The sequence below is a fragment of the Salvelinus namaycush genome, chromosome 19 (assembly GCF_016432855.1).
Source record: "Salvelinus namaycush isolate Seneca chromosome 19, SaNama_1.0, whole genome shotgun sequence".
Lineage (NCBI taxonomy): Eukaryota > Metazoa > Chordata > Actinopteri > Salmoniformes > Salmonidae > Salvelinus > Salvelinus namaycush.
The window spans coordinates 4,293,422-4,314,615 of record NC_052325.1 but is presented as its reverse complement, the minus strand read 5'-3'; the positions used below and the strand labels follow the sequence as shown (position 1 = coordinate 4,314,615).

The following is a 21,194-nucleotide window of genomic DNA, read 5'->3' as shown; positions in this document are numbered from 1 at the left end:
CATCTTCACAAGGTCCTTTGCTGTTGTTCTGGGATTGATTTGCACTTTTTGCACCAAAGTACGTTCAACTCTAGGAGACAGAACATGTCTCCTTCCTGAGCGGTATAACGGCTGCGTGGTCCCATGGTGTTTATACTTGCGTACTATTGTTTGTACAGATGAACATGGTACCTTCAGGCTTTTGGAAATTGCTCCCAAGGATGAACCAGACTTGTTGAGGTCTACAATATTTTTTCCTGAGGTCTTGGCTGATTTCTTTAGATTTTTCCATGATGTCAAGCAAAGAGGAACAGAGTTTGAAGGTAGGCCTTGAAATACATCCACAGGTACACCTCCAATTGACTCAAATTATGTCAATTAGCCTATCAGAAGCTTCTAAAGGCATGACATCATTTTCAGGAATTTTCCATGATTCTTAAAGGCACAGTCAACACAGTGTATGTAAACTATACCACAATTCCAGTGGGTCAGAAATGAATTGTAAGTGAAATAATCTGGCTGTAAACAATTTTTGGAAAAATGACTTGTTATGCAAAGTAGATGACCTAACCGACTTGCCAAAACTATAGTTTGTCAACAAGAAATTTGTGGAGTGGTTGAAAATGACTCCACCTAAGGGTATGCAAACAAACTGTATGCATGCAAAAGCAAGCTACTTTTTTTCTGACAGCGAAAATGCAGCCTTTTTGATTAAATGTGACAGTTTGCGGCCACCAGAGTTTGACATGTGACTACATTTTGCATTGAATTGTGGGTCATATCAACCCCGCAAGTGACCGACGTTCAATCTCTCCCTTGAGCTAAATCGAGGGCCAAGGGGACAACATTAGTGAATTGGACCTCCCCTTAAGATGGCAATCAAACTGTATTCTGGTTTCGAGGGAAAGTGGCTAGCACAAGGGCTGAGGGGGTAAAAATACTGTGTTTGGACTGCAGCCTTCATGTAGCCAGCCAACATCTACATGCTGCGCCTATTCCTGTCTGAGAAGATACCGTTGCACAAACATGCTCATCCAGGCCTACACCGGCACTGGTACCAGCTCGCTAGCTGCGTTTGCTCTGACTCTTAGTACATTTAGCAAGCTAGCCAGCCAGCTAACTGCCGATTAACATTAGCGGTTAACACATTTGAGTAAATTAAGCAAACGCTCTTATCCAGAGCAACTTACAGTAGTGAGGGCATACATTTTCATACTGGTCGCCCGTGGGAATCGAACCCACAACCCTGGTGTTGCAAGGGTCTTGCTCTACCAACAGCCACACAGGACACAAATTATTTTAGCAACAACTTGCTAAGAAAAGACAAACTAGCAGATATTTTGTGCATCTTACTGTCTACAAACTACTAACAGTGTATAGAACGCTTGTGGAAAGCAGCATGTCACCGACATTGTTGCATCCATCTGACCATGCAGAGTGAACGACAAGAAAGTGCTTGTGACTCCGTGGCCGAGCAACTGCTCTCTCCTTGAGTGACGGGGTAGGGCTTGGTGTGGTTAGCGGCATGCAGCAGCAGGAGGGGGAGAGATGACTCACGTAGCAAACAGAGGAAACTATAAACTGACATTATACTGGTAGGAATTGCAAGAGTCGCTGGTTTAATGAAACCAAGATTAAACTTTTTGGTCTGAATGCCAAGCGTCACGTCTGGAAAAAACCTGGCACCATCCCTACGGTGAAGCATGGTGGTGGCAGCATCATGCTATGGGGATGTTTTTCAGCGGCAGGGACAGGGAGACTAGTCAGGATCAAGAGAAAGATGAACAGAGAAAAGTACAGAGAAATCCTTGATGAAAACCTGCCTCAGAGTGCTCAGGACCTCAGACTGGGGCGAAGACCTTCCAACAGGACAACGACCCTAAGTACACAGTCAAGACAACGCAGGAGTGGCTTCGGGACAAGTCTCAATGTCCTTGAGTGGCCCGGCCAGGGCCCGGACCTGAACCTGATCTAACATCCCTGGAGAGACCTGAAAATAGCTGTGCAGCGACGCTCCCCATCTAACCTGACAGAGCTTGAGAGGATCTGTAGAGAAGAATGGGAGAAACTCCCCATATACAGTTGTGGCAAACTTGTAGCGTCATACCCAAGAAGACTTGAGGCTGTAATCGCTGCCAAAGGTTCTTCAACAAAGTACTGAGTAAAGGGTCTGAATACTTATGTAAATGTGATCTGTTTTTTAAAAAACATTTTATTTGTTGCAAAAATGTCTAAAAAAAACTGTTTTTGTTTTGTCATTATGGGGTAGTGTGTGTGTAGAGTGATGAGGGAAAAAAAACTATTTAATCCATTTTAGAATAAGTGTGGAATGTGGAAAAAAATCAAGGGGTCTGAATACTTTCCAAATGTGGAGCCATTCTGGTCATTAGCACCTATTCAGCTAATGTTCATAGATCTACATAGTACTGGAACAGCCTTAAGACAGAACCTCCAACATATTGCTTTCACCTATCCATGGCTTGCCAGATCTGTGAACACTGTCTGAATAGGTAGAAGCAAAGGGCTACAAACTGAAATGGAACCAGGCCACAGAAGTCAAACGAGAAGGGGGAAACTAAACAGAAGTGACTGACCTGCTGGATGCCCAGGCAGAGGTAGAGGACGCTGTCGGGGGCGTAGCACTCCCCGTTGGGCCGCCGTACCTCATGGACAAATCGTGACAGGGCCAGGCTGAGTTCTGATGCTTTCAGAGAGAGCGGGTTACTCTTCGACCAGGCCGGTGGAGGTTCTGAGGACAAAGAATTATAATCTCTTAGCAACTTAATTATATAGCACCTTTCATACAGACAACCAATGGTTCCAATTGTTGTACGATAATACTTGCTGTGGGCGGAGCTTACTCAGCCTGCTTGAGATAGTCTTTCCCTTTATGGTCACCTGATTGTTCAGCTGAGGACAGCACCCAACTTTTCCAGGCGTTGATGGCGTAGCGAGATCTCAGAGGTAGCGAGCGCCCCTCCACAGGACCATCTGGTGTAGGGGGAGAGGGGGAGGAAGGCTCTCCCTCCACAGCTCGCCTCTTGTGTCCCTAAAACAAACACACAGCTCCTACGAATGAGACTGGTAATGTCTTGGGTAGAAGCCTTCGTCGTGTGGGAGACCTTACTCTTTTCTTTGTACGAATAATTTTATAAAACATTAGCCCACACACTTTCAATATTTAAATAATTTAATTTTTCTGTTGTGTTAATGATGCCGGATTGTTTTTAGTATATCTTTTTTCAAGATGTTTAGATGTTAAATCTTCATCATGGCTTATTATTTAATGTCCTCATATGAAAAATACCAATCAGTTTCAGGATGTGAACAGCAATAGAGTTCTAATCATCAGACACAATTCTGCTTCCAATTGGAGCTAGTAGCTGGATGAAAGGGGCCAGGGTTAGAGTGGCACGATATACCGGTACCATGGTAATATCACTGTACCAAAACGTCATGATACCAACATTTTAATATACAGTAGTACCGTTTCATATGATACTACCACATTATCCAGCCCTACCGATATAAAGAACTCGCTGGAGCCTTTTATAAAATGTTTATAAAGTCAGTTGTTTATAAGTTTAGTACATTTTTATTGCACCGGTCCAATAATATCCACTTCACTTTCATTTATTTATTTTTATTTCACCTTTATTTAACTAAGCACATATCAGGTGTGGCAGCTGTAAATCAGCCAACCGTATCCCATACCAGCCCTCACTCACCTGCTTCTCTCCATCCGCTCTAAAACATGGGACTTACATAGAGCTTTTCAAGGACCCAAAGTCGCTTTACAATTATAGAAACGAAAAAGAAAAAACAAGAGTCAAAACATGAATAAAGAGAGGGGTGAGCTCAAAGGGAAAGAGTGTGATATCAGTGTATGGGGACGGTATGGTTGGAATTTGGATATGAATCTGGTGGGATTCATGCACATCTATTCCTCTGTCAGATTAAAAAATATATAATTTAGCAGTGATGGCGAGCGGAAATGGGGATGCAGACCCAGAAGAGTCTTCTGTTGTTAGATTTGTACATTGGTTACATTGGAACAGCGCGCAAAGCGAGCAATGTTGATACATTGTATAATTTCATTGCCTGTTGTAACCAAGAGCACAGACCAGTCAGAGTAGACTTTGCAAGTTCACCGTCATGCATCCTCAGTGTCAGAGGGAAAATGGAGCACCAGAGGTCTAGTCTGTAGCCTAAACAGTTAAATCAATATCATCAGAGATACCTTTTTATTGGAATTTTCAAACATATTATATAATTTCACAAACCATGTCACAGGCTATTTTAAACTAATCCCGGGTCGCTATTTATTGGTTTGATAACAAACAACGTTGTTCAGTCATGTTACCTAGCTAGCTAACAACCTGGTAACTTGACAGTTGGTTTAGGCACATTTGATTGGCACAGGAAGAAAATAAAAAAAAGTCTGCTACTCATGAGATGTGTTTCAAAAGGTTATTTTCAAATAGGCCTTTTCTGGTGCTCCTTAAAATTCTGTTTGGTGCCTAATGTTTTAAAAGTTGGAGCAGTGTGTGTATGTGTGTTTGTGGAAGAGAGCGTGGGGTGTGTGTTTATGAGAATGAGGGAGACAGCGAGAGTGTGTGAGGAAGGGAGAGTGTGTGTCTGTAAACTGAAGATTAAACAAGGTTTCATGCAGTGTTTTCCCCTAACTGACACAATGACATGCAGATCATTAAGTATGTACACTCCTTCCTCCCATCCCTCCAGCCAAATCACAGGTAGGCCTTTGCAAATATGAGCAAATCAGCCATTCTATGCAGCATTCCATTATACAGCGAACAGTGTGCAGTTAAACTGAATATGTGTTGTATTGAGTAGAAGTGTGAATTTCAGTTTCAGGTTTTTAGAGAATGTTTAGAAAACAGGAACAAGTGTCTGGGGGATGGTGCGAACAGGATGGTAGGCCACAGATATTTGCCCCACCGTGGTATCTTGATACTTGATCTGGTATATTACTGTTTGTAAAATGTTGGTATCGCGACAACACTAGTCAGGGTGGGTAGTGTACCTGTCTCCTGGCTCTGGGTGCCACTTCCTTCTCCTCAGCCAGGAGAGGGGGCAGGGTGAACCCCATGTCCACGTCCAGGTCCTCCAGCACAGGGACAGGGTCTGAGGCACCACAGGACAAAAAGACACAGGTAAGGGATGAGCCAAGTCAAAGCCCACCAGACTTCGTTGGACAGAGGTAAGCAGAGCTAAAGTGAACCGGGCTGAACTGAGACAAACTGAGCCAGACAGATGGAGCGAGGGATGTGAATGAGTGAATTAGCTACTGGCCCTTAACTGTGGGTGTGAATTAAATCAAACCGCTGTTTTATAACTAGCTTCTCTCTACTGAACACATAGTTCAGTGCTGCTGGTCACTGGCTCAGCTGGCTAGGTTCTTTAAGCTACTATTATAATTATTATTAATTTATTAGCTAGGTCCACTTCGGATTAGAAATAAATAGAAAAATCTTTGTCCAATAGGAGTGACGAGTCAAATGAGCAGGCAGTCCAGAAATATTTATCTGAATTACTGTAATGTTCCATAATATAAAAAACACACCCATGTGACCTGTGATATTGTGTAACACCTCCCCACTGTACAGAGAGCAGTCAAATAATATCATTTTCCACAATAGAGAAGGACAGCACCAGAAAGTGTCTCAGTGTCAGGGTGGTCAGATGTTGTTCAGTCATCGTACCTTGAGGAAAGTCGTTCTCCAGGTCCAGGTCTGGTTCATACTTCTCATCCTCCCCATCCGATTCAGAGCTGCTGCTACTGGAGCTGCTGGACTTGGCCTCTCCTCCTCCTCGCTCCCTCTTCACATCTGAAACAGTCATACAACAATCAACCTCACAACTGTGCTTCCCATTCAGGTGGACAAAGATATACACTGGTAGTCATGGATAAAGTTTCATGGCTTGTTTCATGTCCTCATAACAATACACCAATCACAGAGTTTCAGGATGTGAACAGCAATAGAGTCCTAATCATTGGACACACTTCACAGTACTTGAGTAACACTGAGTTTGTACTGTTGGAACATGCAAACTGTGGATGTGGTATCCAGCTTTCTTTCTCTCTGTGTGTGTGTGTCTCTCGCTCTCTCTACCTGGCTTCTGGTCCTCTGCGATCATCTCAGCCATGGAGAGGAGGTCAGCCTCGTGGGGGTCAGTAGGTACTTTGGCCTTAAGCTCGGTGATGGTCTGGACAATCTGATCTGCACCCTGCATCGTGGTTGGCAGGAATACCGGCACTGGAACCTGGGATACGAGGGACAGGGACAACTGGTTGGTTAGGGACTGTCCATGTGTTAAATACTAGTAAGAGTCGATTGAGAGTCAATATCCGCTCCACCTTATTATTTTCATAACAAGAATGTGATTCATAGTTGTCCTCATATTTACAAAATACCAATCAGAGTTTCAGAATGTGAACAGCAATAGAGTTCTAATCATCGGACACACCTCTGCTTGAAATTACTGAATGTGCACTTTTGGGACGATTCTATTGGTTCCATGGAGCCCAGGGCGTTTCTTACCGGGACGGGTAGTGTGATGGGCATGGGTGTAATCTGGGCGTAGAGGTTCATGGGGACGGGGATGAACACAGGTACAGGGATGGGAACGGGAATGTACTCCCTCTTCACCCCGTCATCCTCATCTGGAGACAGACACACTGGTCAAAGGTCAAACCAAGGACAATGACACTACTTTGTGGAAGATAATGTGCTGAACAGTTTGAACCACAGCTTCTCAGAGAGTAATATTGAGCTGTGTACCCGTCTGTAGGAGCTTGCTCTGCATGTGTGGTTTGCAGTAGGTGGCCTTGGTCATAGTGAGAGGCTTGCAGAGTACAGCTTTATTCTTCACATCCTTTAGGATCCCTCCACCGGTGTACGGCTGACTCAACATCTAGCAGATAGAAAGGATAAGAGACGATACTTGTTAAAGGAGAATGATATTCTTTACCTTGCGGTCAGCCGTACTGTAACGATTATAGGGTTTTAACATGAAGTGTTTTTTCTCTCACCGCAATGTTGGTTGCCTCGGTTTGTATTCCAAATCCTGTCAATAGAAAACAGGGTTCCATAAGTCAACCACAAAGAAGCACTTGTATTAAAAGACTAAATACACACAAATTAATACCAAGTCTGGTGTTCTCTGGGCCCTTCTGCGTTGCCAGGTTGGGGTCGTTCTGCTGGCAGTAGAAACGGAGGAGACACTGCTGGTCACAGAAGTGCTTCATCTCTGCTCTCCACTGTACCGACTCAGTCAGGTTCCCCTGCACCTTACAGCAGTCACAACGCACTGCCTGGAGGACATACAGGGAAACGCACACAAAAACACCCTTCATATAAGAGATTGATCAAATCAAAATCACCCTCTGGAGACACAATTTTGAGAATAACATAAAAATAAGTAATCATTGACTAACTCAGGAATAGGATTTTTTAACTAAACTGATTTAGGTAGGTGCTCTGACCTTGTAGTACCACTCATGGAACTTCTTGGCGCAGGTTTCACTGCAGAAGTCCCTGGAAACACCGGCCAGCTGCCTGGTCACTCCTCTCTTACACAGCTGAGTGCAGTAGTTACAGGTGACACACTTCAGACCCAGCCGGTTGGCAAAGTCCTGCTTGAACAGCAGCTTACAACCTGAGGGGAAACAGGGACAACAACTATTAGGTGGTTACATGATGTCAGTGCTCACCTGACAGACAAACTGTGGCTCAACTCATGTTTGGTCTGGATGAAGTGCCCCATCTAGTGGCAGAACATGGTAAGGCCATGAATAAATATGGGATGAGGACAAGTATTATCCACCCCGAGAGTGTTCAATCAGGGTTCTCTCACAATCAAAACTGACTAGCTAACAAGTACACAGATGAAGGAGTGAGACCCTTGGCGAACCTTCGCTGCAGAAGGGCCTCTTGACTCCAGAGAACTTGACCGTCTCGTGGAGCGTCTTCTCCTCCTGGCAGTACTCGCAGAACGTGACTATGCAGTGCAGCTTCTTGTAGTCCTCACAACATATTTTACTGCAGAACTGGTACACTTTATCCTGGGGGGGAATAGATACCGACAAAATGTTGAATGCTCTTGCATATTTAATATTTTGACCACTTTATTTATCCTGCACACAGAGGGAGAAGTGGAGCATGTACACTCAGACTTCCAACAGAAAGGTGTACAATTAACTTTGGTGCTCAATTTTTAGAACAAAAAAAGACTACAACTAAAAACGTAATATAATTGTGTTAAATAAACCAAGTTCATGACCACAAAGTGAATTTACCTCCCACTCCAGGATTTCAGGCTTTAGGCTGAATGCTCCTCGACAGTAATTACATTTGAGCTGGATGTTGTGGTTCGTTGTAGACATGGGAGCCTGTCCATTGGTTACTGTATGAATGGTTGCATTCTGAAGAAAGAGAAAAAAACATTTCATTGAGCTGCAGACAACCAGATAAGGGCCCCAGACAGTCAGGGACTCATATTGTTTCATTGCACTGCACTAGACATGTTCTTTCTAACATGAAACCTAACTATAAGTAGGCTTTTAGAATTCTTATTCAAATCTTTTGCCCTGGTTAAGGTGACATTTACAATAATAAAGACAGAAAGGAGTTCATACGTACCTGGAACTTGGTGACACACATTGAGCTGCAAAAGTTTACGACCTTCCCCTCAGGCAGTGATGCCTGGTACTGAGGTAACGATGTCTTCTTACAGAAGTGACACGTGGGCTCTGAATCCGCAGAAATAAAAACATAGAACACCAATTACCACATAACACCTTTTGTATTGCACTGCACTCATACACCCATGCATATGTACACAGAGACAAATAAAACAACTAACCACCACATTTAAGCAACCACACCAACAGTTAGTGTAAAGGACATAAGATGTGGGCTCACTGGAGAGTGGCAGTGCTATAATATGTGTGAGACGAGGTTTAATCCAGGAACTGAAATTCAAGTAATGAAGTGATAATTGAGAACAGTGATGCTCTGATGATGAGGGATAGACAAATACTGACGGAGGATAGTGGTAGCGCTGCTGGCGATCTTGGTCTTGTTCATGCAGGCTGTGGAGCAGTATGGTTCCATTGTGCCGCTGGCCCCGATGCAGTGAGTTACTTCACTAGACCGGACCATGGCCCTACAGCCAGTACACATCGTCATCTTAGAGTTGGCCTGGAGGAATAAGGGAACACAAATATTTGTAGCCATAACATCAAATCATGAATAGCACCTAAGGTGGATACTATTGTTAACAATTACCAGCTGATATGGACCAATAGAAACAAATAGCAAAAATCTACCATCTCCCAGTGTCAGGGAGAGACTGGATGACACAGCCTGGCTTTTTACCCGCTTGTAGTCCCTGATACATTATGGTTGTTACCTGCTTGTAGTCCCTGATACAGTTCTGACTGGTTGTTACCTGCTTGTAGTCCCTGATACAGTTCTGACTGGTTGTTACCTGCTTGTAGTCCCTGATACAGTTCTGACTGGTTGTTACCTGCTTGTAGTCCCTGATACAGTTCTGACTGGTTGTTACCTGCTTGTAGTCCCTGATACAGTTCTGACTGGTTGTTACCTGCTTGTAGTCCCTGATACAGTTCTGACTGGTTGTTACCTGCTTGTAGTCCCTGATACAGTTCTAACTGGTTGTTACCTGCTTGTAGTCCCTGATACAGTTCTGACTGGTTGTTACCTGCTTGTAGTCCCTGATACAGTTCTGACTGGTTGTTACCTGCTTGTAGTCCCTGATACAGTTCTGACTGGTTGTTACCTGCTTGTAGTCACTGATACAGTTTTGGCAGCAGAAGCGTTTCTGCTTGCCATCGATGATGAGGAAGTGGTTGGCAGTGGCGCGGCTGGGCAGGTATTCACCACACTGCTCACAGCAGTTCACAATGAGCCCGTTGGCCATGCGGTAACGGTTGAAACAGGCATCGCTGCAGATCTTATGCGTGACCGTCTTGAAACTCACCTCATGGCGGATCTGTTATGAGGAAAGTGAATAATTATTTTGACCACATATTGTTATGAATCAATCATAGTGAATGAATACTCTGGAAGTGGTAAGATCTGTGAGAGATTCTAGCTGGTGTTGTTGGGGTTGTTTATAAATACTCTATTGTGAGATGGGAGCCACGCTTAATTTTGATGCCAACTGTTTTCCATGCAGTAACCATGGTCACCAGGCTTGGACAGACACAGCGGATGAGAAACTGTGCCGTCGGCAGCAATGTTGGAGGGAGAGTGATTGGAACGCATCTCATATATGCTCAGTCCCTAATCGACCCCTACCCACAGTTGTGACTAACCTCAGTGAGCTTGCTGCAGACAGTGCACTTAGTTTTAAGGGAGGACTTGGGTGTGTTCTGTTTATTCTCGTAGGCGCCCAGACAGCCTGTACTGCAGAACTCCTGGAACGACTCACTGGAGTCCACCTGGGCCACGATAGTGCCCTTCATTGTAGTGATGTCCCTGGAAGACAGGGTAACATTAGAAATAATGTAGCAAATTAGATATAGCGACACAAAAAAACAACACTTCCTTCTTACTTTTTGCACATGGTGCAGCTCTTCTTAGGGGTAGGTTTGTGTGAGAAAGAAGAGAGGCAGGTGGTGGAACAGAAAAGGTGTGTGGACCCTTTCCGCTGGTAAGCCGTCTGGCCTTTCTTCAGAGGCTTCTTACAATTGGCGCAGGTCACCTTGACAGTGCGAGGGGGGTTCTGGGAGCCTGAGGGGGAGGGGCCGGGTGGTTTGGGCAGGGATACGGCTGGTGATGTAGAGTCCACCCCCGTCCGTTTCTGGTTTCGCGGGAACGAGGCCGACTGGGAGATCCACAAATCTGTGGCAGGAAGAAAACAAGAACAAAAACAAACATTAGCACACCTGAAGAAATGACTTAACATGGCTGCAATGTGAAAAGAAAAATAAGCCAGCACAGAATGATTCAGCACATTCGTGTGAAAATCATGAGTGAGTGTTTATTACCAGGCGTCTGGTGGGTTACCGAGTCTCCGTTCTGTACAGGCTGGCTAGTGGTGGAGGTGTTGCTAACCCGGCCAGGGTTGAAGGTGGTCGGGAGCCTGTTGGTGCTGATGGAGCTCTGGGCCTCAGGATTCAGACTGAAGGTGCTGCTGATCTGCAAGCCATTCTCCACCATGCCCACCCCGCCCTGCAGTGACGTCACACTGGTGATCACCAGGTTCATGTCCCCTTCCGCCATTGGCTCGGCTGCTGTGGCTACAGAGGGCCCCAGCGTTGTGACACTGGCGATCTTTATCTCAGAATCGGGCTCTGTGCTGCTCAGTATGCCTTCGCTATCTGAAGGGCCTCCGGCTGTGGCTAGTGAGGAAAAGCCTCTGTGCCCGTGATCCTCCTCATCGTCAATGACAATGGGCTCTGTGGGTGCTGCAGAATAGGTGGCGGGTGGACTGGGGATCTTGGCGGGGGCTGTGGCTGTTGTCATGTTTATCATTGCTGTGGTTTCTGTTTCAGAGGGGTGGGGCTCAGTGCAGTCTGTGGGGGTGGAGGCAGCTTGGAAAGAGGTAGTCGCAGAGGGAGACGGGACCTCTTCCACCAGCACCACATCATCATCGTCATTGTTCTCTATAACCCTGGAGGGTTCCTCTATTGCCTTGGTGACAGGAGCCTGGGTTCTCGTGGGGGGTGTAGTTTGCTCTGAGGGAGTGGTGTCTGTGTCCATGGGTTCCTTATCTGGGGCTGTGCTCTCCTCCTCTACTCGAGGTTTGGCCTCCGATTCCCCATCCATCGTTTAGGCTGCTACCACCTTCACCCACAAACACAGCACAGATTATTAGGTAAAACCTACCATAAGCATGTTAAGTGCAAAGCATGTCAAGTGCAGGTATCCCAGGTATAGCTGTGTGTATGTGAAGAAATAGGAATACAGCCAACCACTGTCTAAGCTATCAGGTTGATTCCCTAAAGAGTCATTAATGAGTTCAGTTAAATCCCAGTTAGGAGAGTGGTTTCTTTCCAGACATACAAATTCTATGCAGGCCTGTGCACATTTCAAGATCATGTCACCTTGATGTGGCTCCTCAGACTTCTCTGGGAATTGTAAAACATATTTGAAATGTTGTGCATGCCTTGGTGTATTTGTAACACACCTGTGTGTTCAGGAGACATTGATTGGATTACATGTGAATCTAGTTGCAGGGCTGAATCTGGAGCATAAAAATGCCTGCAATACCACCGACTGTCCAGGGGAGCCACTGTCCTGCAAGAATACTAATCTCTGCATATTTTCTCTCTCTCATCCTGTCCCTCTTTCTAGTCCCACCTACCCCTTTTGGTCTCCCTCTACTCCTTCTGTCCAGGTTCTCCTCTCATTCAAACCTCTACCTTCTCAGACAAACAGCCACACACATCTATCCTCTCAGTTTCAACCATCTGTCTCCTCCCCCTTTGTCCACCTCTACCATCTCTGTTGCCAAGTGATGCAACACCTTGGTTGCCGTAGTGATCAGGAGACTACCATGGGGGTTGGTTGTTCTATGAAGGTAGACATCAGGCTAACATTCAGTACTAGGCAGTAGACACCAAATGGAAGCCAAGATGCAGCACAACCTGGCCACACTCATTCTCCAGTTTGGGTCCATGTTTAATCCAGTCAACTATACCAAAACACGATTGTAGACTACAACGGATTGCAGTTGCCACAGAGACAAACGGTCAATTTTGCAGCCTTTCATGAGCGCGATGGACACCCCCCCCAAAGACCACTGTTATGACAACATATATCGAACAACAATATAAATGCAACATGTAAAGTGTTGGTCCCATGTTTCATGAGCTGAAATAAAAGATTCCAGAAATGTTCCATATAGGGAATCACGATATATAGGTGAACATAACGGAATTGGATGATATTAGCTAAAAATGCCAACATCGGTATCGGCTGATGTCTAGTTTAACGCTGATGTGCAAAACCGATGTCAAAGCTGACGTGCATACCTATATAACATAGGTTCATGACGTAATGACGCCACTTAAAATTGACGAACACGTGCAACACAGCATTCCTAACACAGCCCACAATGTCTGCTGTGTGGATCGAGTAGTCAACAAGTCGAGCAGTCATTTGAAAGAGTAAGAAAATATCAGCGAGACAACTCAAAAGGTGAAATCCATTAAAGCCAAGATAATGGAATTCATTGCCCTTGACAATCAACCGTTCTGTCGTGGGTGATGTTGGCTTTCGCCGACTGGTCGAGCACCGGTACACACTACCAAGTGCACTATTTTTCAGATGTTGCCCTACCGGAGTTACACAGTAATAGCGTCACTGCTATTAGCTTCACAACATACATACATACCATGGAATGCAGTTTGGTTCTTTGCGTCTCAAAAAAGATAGGGTAGCACTGTCAAAGCTGTACAAAAGTCTGCAAACAAGCAAACACCGGCCATGAACGATGTGTTTAGAATACCGCGTTGGTAATAAAGCATAATTTGTTTGACCACAACTTCTGCGGTAGCTAGCTTTAGCTTGGTACCTAGCTAGCACCAATACAATCAGCCTGAAAACAATGGCCAGTAGAAACTGCAGTCATTTTCATTATTCTTAGCAATGATTTAGGAATCCTTGTAAGTATTAGCTATGTTGCCACTTCTTGTTCGCCTATTGAAATTGAACTTCAGGAAAATAAATAGCTAGCCAGCTACTAAACTCTCTTGCCCAAAGCTAACGTTATAAGCAGCCAGCTAGCTTCATCTGACTAGTGAGGTTCGACCGGACCGGGTTGTGAAGCTAGCCACAATAGGGACTAGGTACAAGTGGAATTTGAAGTTTTCCTTCAAAATGTAAAAAGTATGTAATTGACAGTGATGCAAATGAATACAAATAGAATTATGCCATGCTTTTATTTTGAAGGCTAACCGCAAAGTCCACTATTGTGGCTAGCTTTACAGATGGGCCCAACCACCAATAACCAAATAAGAACTGTCTTATAAATTAGGGTTATTTTAGCTAGCTAACTATATAGCTAGGTGTCATCTAACTATAGCTACTGAAACAGATGCCGTGTTGCTATGTTTTTGGTGAAGAACATTGTTTGCATCCATGAGCTAGCTAGCTTTTTTTTAATGACCAGCACTGTATGTGCGCGAGACAACTTCTCCAGCATCATAGAGCATACGTATCGATGAATTGTTGTGACATATGAAATATGAAAGATAGTTATTACATATTGATTACACTATGTTAAAATGAATGAACGAGTTAAATTATGTGACGTGCAGTCATATTCAGATCCTGACTAGTCAACAAGCTTATTTGACATGCAAAGACCCAAACGGCGTTCCATAGCAGACGCAAACGGCGTTCCATAGAAATTCTGGTAGAGAATGAAGCGACTGAACAACAAAACAGCGGCGCAAGTAAGTGAAAGAAATAGGTTTTGATTAGGTTTTACTGGTAAATGGGGACATACGTAAATGCCAACAAAATAACGTTTTGGTCAGTGTGGTGTGTAACCTTTATTTAACTAAGCAAGTCAGTTAAGAACAAATTCTTATTTACAATGACGGCCTACCCTGGACGACGCTGGGCCAATTGTGCGCCACCCTATGGTACTCCCAATCAAGGCCGGATGTGATACAGCCTGAATTCAAACCAGGGACTGTAGTGACGCCTCTTGCACTGAGATTCGGAGCCTTAGACCGCTGCGTCCGTGTGTGTTAACTACTTAACTGTACTAGAATGCTTAAAAGGCCGCAAAAAATAAAAAATAAAAATCTGTATCGTTTTTGCAAGAAAAATATCGGAATCGGCCAAAAACGTCATATCGGTGCATGACTAGTTCCATATGCACAAAAGCTTACCTAAATTTTGAACACGAATTTGTTTACCTCCCTGTTGGTGAGCATTTCTCCTTTGCCAAGATAATCCATCCACCTGACAGGTGTGGCATATCAAGAAGCTGATTAAATAGCATGATCATTACACAGGCGCACCTTGTACTGGGAACAATAAACGGTCACAAAAATTAGCAGTTTTGTCACACAACATTACAGATATCCTTCCAACCGGACTCACAACCGCAGACCACTTGTTAATGGCGAAGTATTAGCGAGCGGTTTGCTGATGTCAACATTGTGAACAGAGTGCCCTATGGTAGCTGTGGGGTTATGGTATGGGCCGGCATAAGCAACAGACAAAAACAATTGCATTTCGTCGATGGTAATTTGAATGCACAGAGATACCATGACGAGATCCTAAGGCCCATTGTCCTGCAATTAATCTGCCTCATCACCTCATGTTTTAGCATAATAATGCACAGCGACCATGTCGCAAGGATCTGTACACAATTCCTGGAAGCTGAATGTCCCAGTTCTTGCATGGCCTGCATACTCAGACATGTCACCCATTGAGCATGTTTGAGATGCTCTTGATCGACATGTACAACAGCGTGTTCCAGTTCTCGCCAATATCCAGCAATTTCGTACAGCCATTGAAGAGGATTAAGACAACAATCGACAGGACACAATCAACTTTATGCGAAGGAGATGTGCCGCACTGCCTGAGGCAAAAGGTGTCACACCTAGGGTTGCAAAGGGTCGGAAACTTTCCGGTAAATCTCCCATGGGAAGTTGAGCCTGAGAATTTTGCTTAAATTCATAAAAAAGTTAGCTTATAACAGTGAACCTTTTTTGTGGGATACACAAGGCAATTCTAGGTCTTGTGGCATATTTTGGTTAAACTATCCCCAATTCAATTGCAACCCTCTGCATGCACAGTGCATTCTTCCATCACATGTACAGCTGATTCTCAAAATCTTGCACACTAATGAGATGCCATTGAGCCCACACTACTACACTCTGAGCCAAGGACTACATGCTTTCTGGTAAGTTTTGATTACAATATTGGGTGGGGTGAATATATTTTATGACATACATAATTTTTTGTTAACTAGTAGCCTACATTAAAGTGTGTTTAAATCATTTCTAACTTGTTAACAATTTCTGCTAGTTAGTTTTTGCTACCATGTGGGTTTTAGCTTGCTTGAGCCTGCTAACAGTGTTATTTCACCTGTTTCCATACATGTTTCATTTGAAAACATTTATCTTACAAAGGAGTTGTTTAATTTAACTGCACAAGGATTTGTATTTGGTTTTTACTCATTTTTTCCCTAATCTTTACAGGAAAAGGCCACGGGTACTATCTGATATGTGAAGACATTTCACTGCAGCTAATGTAGAAGGAAAAGCTGTGTACATATGCAAATACTGTGCCAAATCATATGTGAAGAACGCTACAAAGGTGCAGAATCATCTGGCCAAGTGCATAAAGTTCCCTCAGCGCTCACAACAAGCAACCTCTGACAAAAGTCCCTCTACTTCTATTTGAGGTGAAAATGAAGAATCGGACACCTCATCGATAGCAACAGATCATGGTCCTCCTGGGATCAGAAGTTTTATTTTGACTCAATGGAGGAATGTAGTCAGAAATGCTGGTGAATGTCTTGCTCGAGCTGTGTATGCAACTGGTTCACCTCTGATGCTCACAGGCAACGTATATTGGAAGAGATTTCTGAATGTTCTTTGCCAGCATACACCCCTCCAACCAGACATGCTTTATGTACTCATTTGCTGGATGCAGAGTTCAAGTGAAGGTCACGCAAATCATAGAAAAAGGAGACTGTATTGCAATCATCTCTGATGGGTGGTCGAATGTTTGTGGGCAAGGAATAATTAACTACATCATCTCCACCAGTACTCTACACAGAAACAAGGGACAACAGACACAGGTTTTCACATTGCAGATGAGCTGAAGGCAGTCATCAATGACCTTGGACCACAGAAGGTATTTGCACTGGTGACAGACAATACTGAGAACATGAAGGCTGCTTGGTCTAAAGTGGAGGAGTCCTACCCTCACATCACACCCATTGGCTGTGCTGCTCATGCATTGAATCTGCTCCTCAAGGACATCATGGCACTGAAATTATCCATCGCATCTCCCAAAAAACGTTTTTAACATACATCGGTAAAATGATAACTAAAGCTTTAGTTTCTAGACTATCATTTTACAGCTGTATGTTGAAAACGTTTTTGGGGAGATGCGACGGATCATTGGGAGCATTCAATATTCCCTTTCTTTTGTTGTTCAGTGAAATCATCCAATGTGAAAAGTCAGCTCATTTAATGAAAGTTAAATTCGTAACAATTGTTTTATTTCTATTGGAAGGATTTAGTAACTGGCAATTACGTTTACTTATGATAAGGTAAAAGGTTTATATTTGTCTCAATATGATACGATAAATATATCCAATGCAAAAAAACATCTACCTATATTCCTACCTCTGAATATCAGCTGTGTTGATTAATCAAATTCGGGGGGGTGGAGCAAACTGTACGTGGGAATTAACGGGAATATATTGGAATTAATATTATTACCATTTAAATGTAGATGTTTTTGCATTGGATACATTTACCATATACGGTGACAGAAAAATAAACCTTTTAACTTACCATAAGTAGACAATTTAACCTTTATTTAACTAGGCAAGTCAGTTAAGATCAAATTCTTATTTACAATGAAAGCCTACCGGGGAACAGTGGATTAGGGTTAACTGCCTTGTTCAGGGGCAGAACTACATATTTGTACCTTGTAAGCCCAGGGATTCGATCTAGCAACCTTTAGTCTACTGGCCCAACGCTCTAACCACTAGGCTACCTTCCGCCCCATAAATTGCAAATGATTAAATCCTTCCAATAGAAAAAATAATAATAATAATTTAGTTCCAAATGTAACTTTAAGTAAATTAGTTGACTCTTCAAATGGGATGAGTTGACTGAACAACAAAAGGGAATATTGAATGATCTCCAATGATCCATCGCATCTCCCAAAAAACTGTTTCAACATACATCTGCAAAAAAAAAGCAAAGCTGTAGTTTCTAGACTGTCTTCCTCTCAGGCTTCCAGGTCTTCTCCCTGGACCTCCTCAATGTCCACCTCTTGAGCATCAGACTCAACAGCCTGACCCGAACTGCATGAACTTTTAACCTTTGACCCCAGATGTCATTTATTTGACCACCTCTTTCATATGGGCCCATATGTTTGGTATGGAAAATATCAGGGTCCCCCTCAACGAAGGTTTCGCCAAGTCAAGACTCTGAGGCATCATCTTCACTGTCACTTTTCAACCTTGAGGATGGCTCGTTGTCAGGCTCAAAAAGCCTCAAACTTGCCCGGATGGCCACCAATTTTTCAACCCTTGTATTGGTCAGCCGGTTGCGTGCTTTGGTGTGTGTGTTCCCAAACAAGGACCAGTTGCGCTCTGAGGCGGCTGATGTTGGTGGGATTTGGAGGATGATGGAGGCAACAGGGTAAAGAGCCTCAGATTCACAAAGTCCCTTCCACCAGGTGGCTGATGAGATATGTTGGCACGACTGAAAGCCCTTGCTTGGAAGTGTACTTCGCCAGACTGCCAAGAACCTTGCCCTCATCCAGGCCAAGGTGGCGAGACACGGTAGTGATGACACCATAGGCATTGTTGATCTCTGCACCAAACAGGATGCTCTTGCCAGCATACTTGGGGTCCAACACGTACGCTGCAGCGTGTATGGGCTTCAGGCAGAAGTCTTCATGCATTTCAGAACTGCAGTTTCCTCTGCTTGGAGCAACAGTGAAGTGGGCAGGGCAGTACGGATTTCTTCTCTTACATCTGCAAGCAGAGTCTGAACATCAGACAGGACAGCATTGTCTCCCTCAATCCATGCAATGGCTACAGGTTACAGGCTGCCTACCACTCTCTCCCAAAATACATCCTCCAGGAGGATCCTCTTGATGGGGCTGTTCATATCGGCAGACTGATATGGCCATTTCTTGGAGACTCCTTCCCCTCCAGGAGACTGTCAAACATGATGACAACACCATGCCAACGGGTGTTGCTGGGGGGCTTCAATGTGGTGCTCTTATTCTTCTCAGTTTGCTTGGTGAGGTGGATTGCTGCGATAACTTGATGACCCTTCACATACCTAACCCTTCACATACCTAACCATTTCCTTGGCTCTCTTGTAGAGTGTATCCATTGTTTTCAGTGCCATGATGTCCTTGAGGAGCAGATTCAATGCATGAGCAGCACAGTCAATGGGTGTGATGTGACGGTAGGACTCCTCCACTTTAGACCAAGCAACCTTCATGTTCGCAGCATTGTCTGTCATCAGTGCAAATACCTTCTGTGGTCCAAGGTCATCAATGACCGCCTTCAGCTCATCTGCAATGTGGAGACCGGTGTGTCTGTTGTCCCTTGTGTCTGTGCCTGTGTAGAATACTTGTTGAGGGGTGGAGATGATGTAGTTAATTATTCCTTGCCCACGAACATTCGACCACCCATCAGAGATGATTGCAATACAGTCTGCTTTCTCTATGATTTGCGTGACCTTCACTTGAACTCTGCATCCAGCAAATGAGTACATAAAGCATGTCTGGTTGGAGGGGTGGATGCTGGGCAAAGAACATTCAGAAATCTCTTCCAATATACGTTGCCTGTGAGCATCAGAGGTGAACCAGTTGCATACACAGCTCGAGCAAGACATTCACCAGCATTTGACTACATTCCTCCATTGAGTCAAAATAAAACTTCTGATCCCAGGAGGACCATGAGCTGTTGCTATCGATGAGGTGTCCGATTCTTCATTTTCACCTCAAATAGAAGTAGAGGGACTTTTGTCAGAGGTTGCTTGTTGTGAGCGCTGAGGGAACTTTATGCGCTTGGCCAGATGATTCTGCAGCTTTGTTGCATTCTTCACATATGATTTGACACAGTATTTGCAAGTGTACACAGGTTTTCCTTCTACATTAGCTGCAGTGAAATGTCTCCACAGGTCAGATAGTACCCGTGGCCTTTTCCTGTATAGATTAGAGGGAAAAATGAGTAAAAAACAAATACAAATCCTTGTGCAGTTAACTTCTTATGGCTGCAGGGGCAGTATTGAGTAGCTTGGATGAAAGGTGCACAGAGGTGCCCAGAGTAAACGGCCTGCTCCTCAGTCATAGTTACTAATAATACTATGCCTATATTAGCATTGGACAGAAAACACTCTGAAGTTTCTAAAACTGTTTGAATTATGTCTGTGAGTATAACAGAACTCATATGGCAGGCAAAAACCGGAGAAGTTCCACTTCCTGTTTGGATATTTTCTGGGGGTGCCAGATTTTCAACCAAGCTCTCATTGAAAATACAGAGAGTTATGGATGGGTTTTCACTTCCTACGGCTTCCACTAGATGTCAACAGTCAATAGAACTTTGTCTGATGACTCATGTGAAGGGGGGCCGAAGGAGACAGGAATGAGTAATCACTTCCATGAGGTGCCCACGCATTGAACTGGCGCGTTCACATGAGAGTTAGCTCCGTTCCATCGGTCAATTGAAGTTGATGTAATTCTCCGGTTGGAACGTTATTCAAGATGTATGTTAACAACATTCTAAAGATTGATTCAGTACATCGTTTGACATGTTTCTACTGACTGTAACGGAACTTTTGGACATTTCGTCACGTTATAGTGGACGCGCTTTGAGACTTTGGTTAGGGCGTTTGGTAAACAATTCGAAAGTAGCTAATTGGACATAAATAACGGACATTATCGAACAAATCAAGCATTTATTGTGGACCTGGGATTCCTAGGACTGCATTCTGATGAAGTTCATCAAAGGAAACATTTATCATGTATTTTCTGGTTTCTGTTGAGTCCAACATGGCAACTAATTTGGCTATTGTTCTGAGCTCCGTCTCAGATTATTGCATGGTTTATTTTTCCGTAAAGTTTTTTTTGAAATCTGACACAGCGGTTGCATTAAGGAGAGGTATATCTATAATTCCATGTGTATAACTTGTATTATCATCTACATTTATGATGAGTATTTCTGTTGAAACAATGTGGCTATGCAAAATCACTTGATGTTTTTGCAACTAGTGAATCAAACGCGCCAATGTAAACTCAGATTTTTTGATATAAATGTGAACTTTATCAAACAAAACATGCATGTATTGTGTAACATGAAGTCCTATGAGTGTCTGATGAAGATAATCAAAGGTTAGTGATACATTTTATCTCTATTTCTGCTTTTTGTGACTGCTATCTTTCGCTGGAAAAATGGCTGTGCTTATTGTGGTTTTGTGGTGACCTAACATAATC

General features: G+C 43.8%; 1 protein-coding gene across 1 annotated transcript in view; it reads right to left on the bottom strand.

Annotated features, from left to right (window-relative positions):
- Positions 1 to 21,194, bottom strand: part of LOC120064071 (zinc finger MYM-type protein 2-like) — a 36,539-nt gene that overhangs the window by 10,367 nt on the left and 4,978 nt on the right. Inside the window, exons 2-19 of the mRNA XM_039014402.1 lie at positions 11,018 to 11,816; positions 10,583 to 10,871; positions 10,343 to 10,505; positions 9,805 to 10,017; positions 9,047 to 9,203; positions 8,643 to 8,752; positions 8,300 to 8,425; positions 7,915 to 8,065; positions 7,487 to 7,659; positions 7,150 to 7,315; positions 7,034 to 7,068; positions 6,783 to 6,915; positions 6,543 to 6,664; positions 6,114 to 6,264; positions 5,703 to 5,828; positions 5,024 to 5,124; positions 2,878 to 3,028; positions 2,574 to 2,728 (exon numbers count right to left, since the gene is read on the bottom strand). Of these exons, the coding sequence (XP_038870330.1) occupies positions 2,574 to 2,728; positions 2,878 to 3,028; positions 5,024 to 5,124; positions 5,703 to 5,828; positions 6,114 to 6,264; positions 6,543 to 6,664; positions 6,783 to 6,915; positions 7,034 to 7,068; positions 7,150 to 7,315; positions 7,487 to 7,659; positions 7,915 to 8,065; positions 8,300 to 8,425; positions 8,643 to 8,752; positions 9,047 to 9,203; positions 9,805 to 10,017; positions 10,343 to 10,505; positions 10,583 to 10,871; positions 11,018 to 11,798 (3,303 nt within the window). The 5' untranslated portion in view covers positions 11,799 to 11,816. The remainder of the gene's footprint in view (positions 1 to 2,573; positions 2,729 to 2,877; positions 3,029 to 5,023; positions 5,125 to 5,702; positions 5,829 to 6,113; positions 6,265 to 6,542; positions 6,665 to 6,782; positions 6,916 to 7,033; positions 7,069 to 7,149; positions 7,316 to 7,486; positions 7,660 to 7,914; positions 8,066 to 8,299; positions 8,426 to 8,642; positions 8,753 to 9,046; positions 9,204 to 9,804; positions 10,018 to 10,342; positions 10,506 to 10,582; positions 10,872 to 11,017; positions 11,817 to 21,194) is intronic.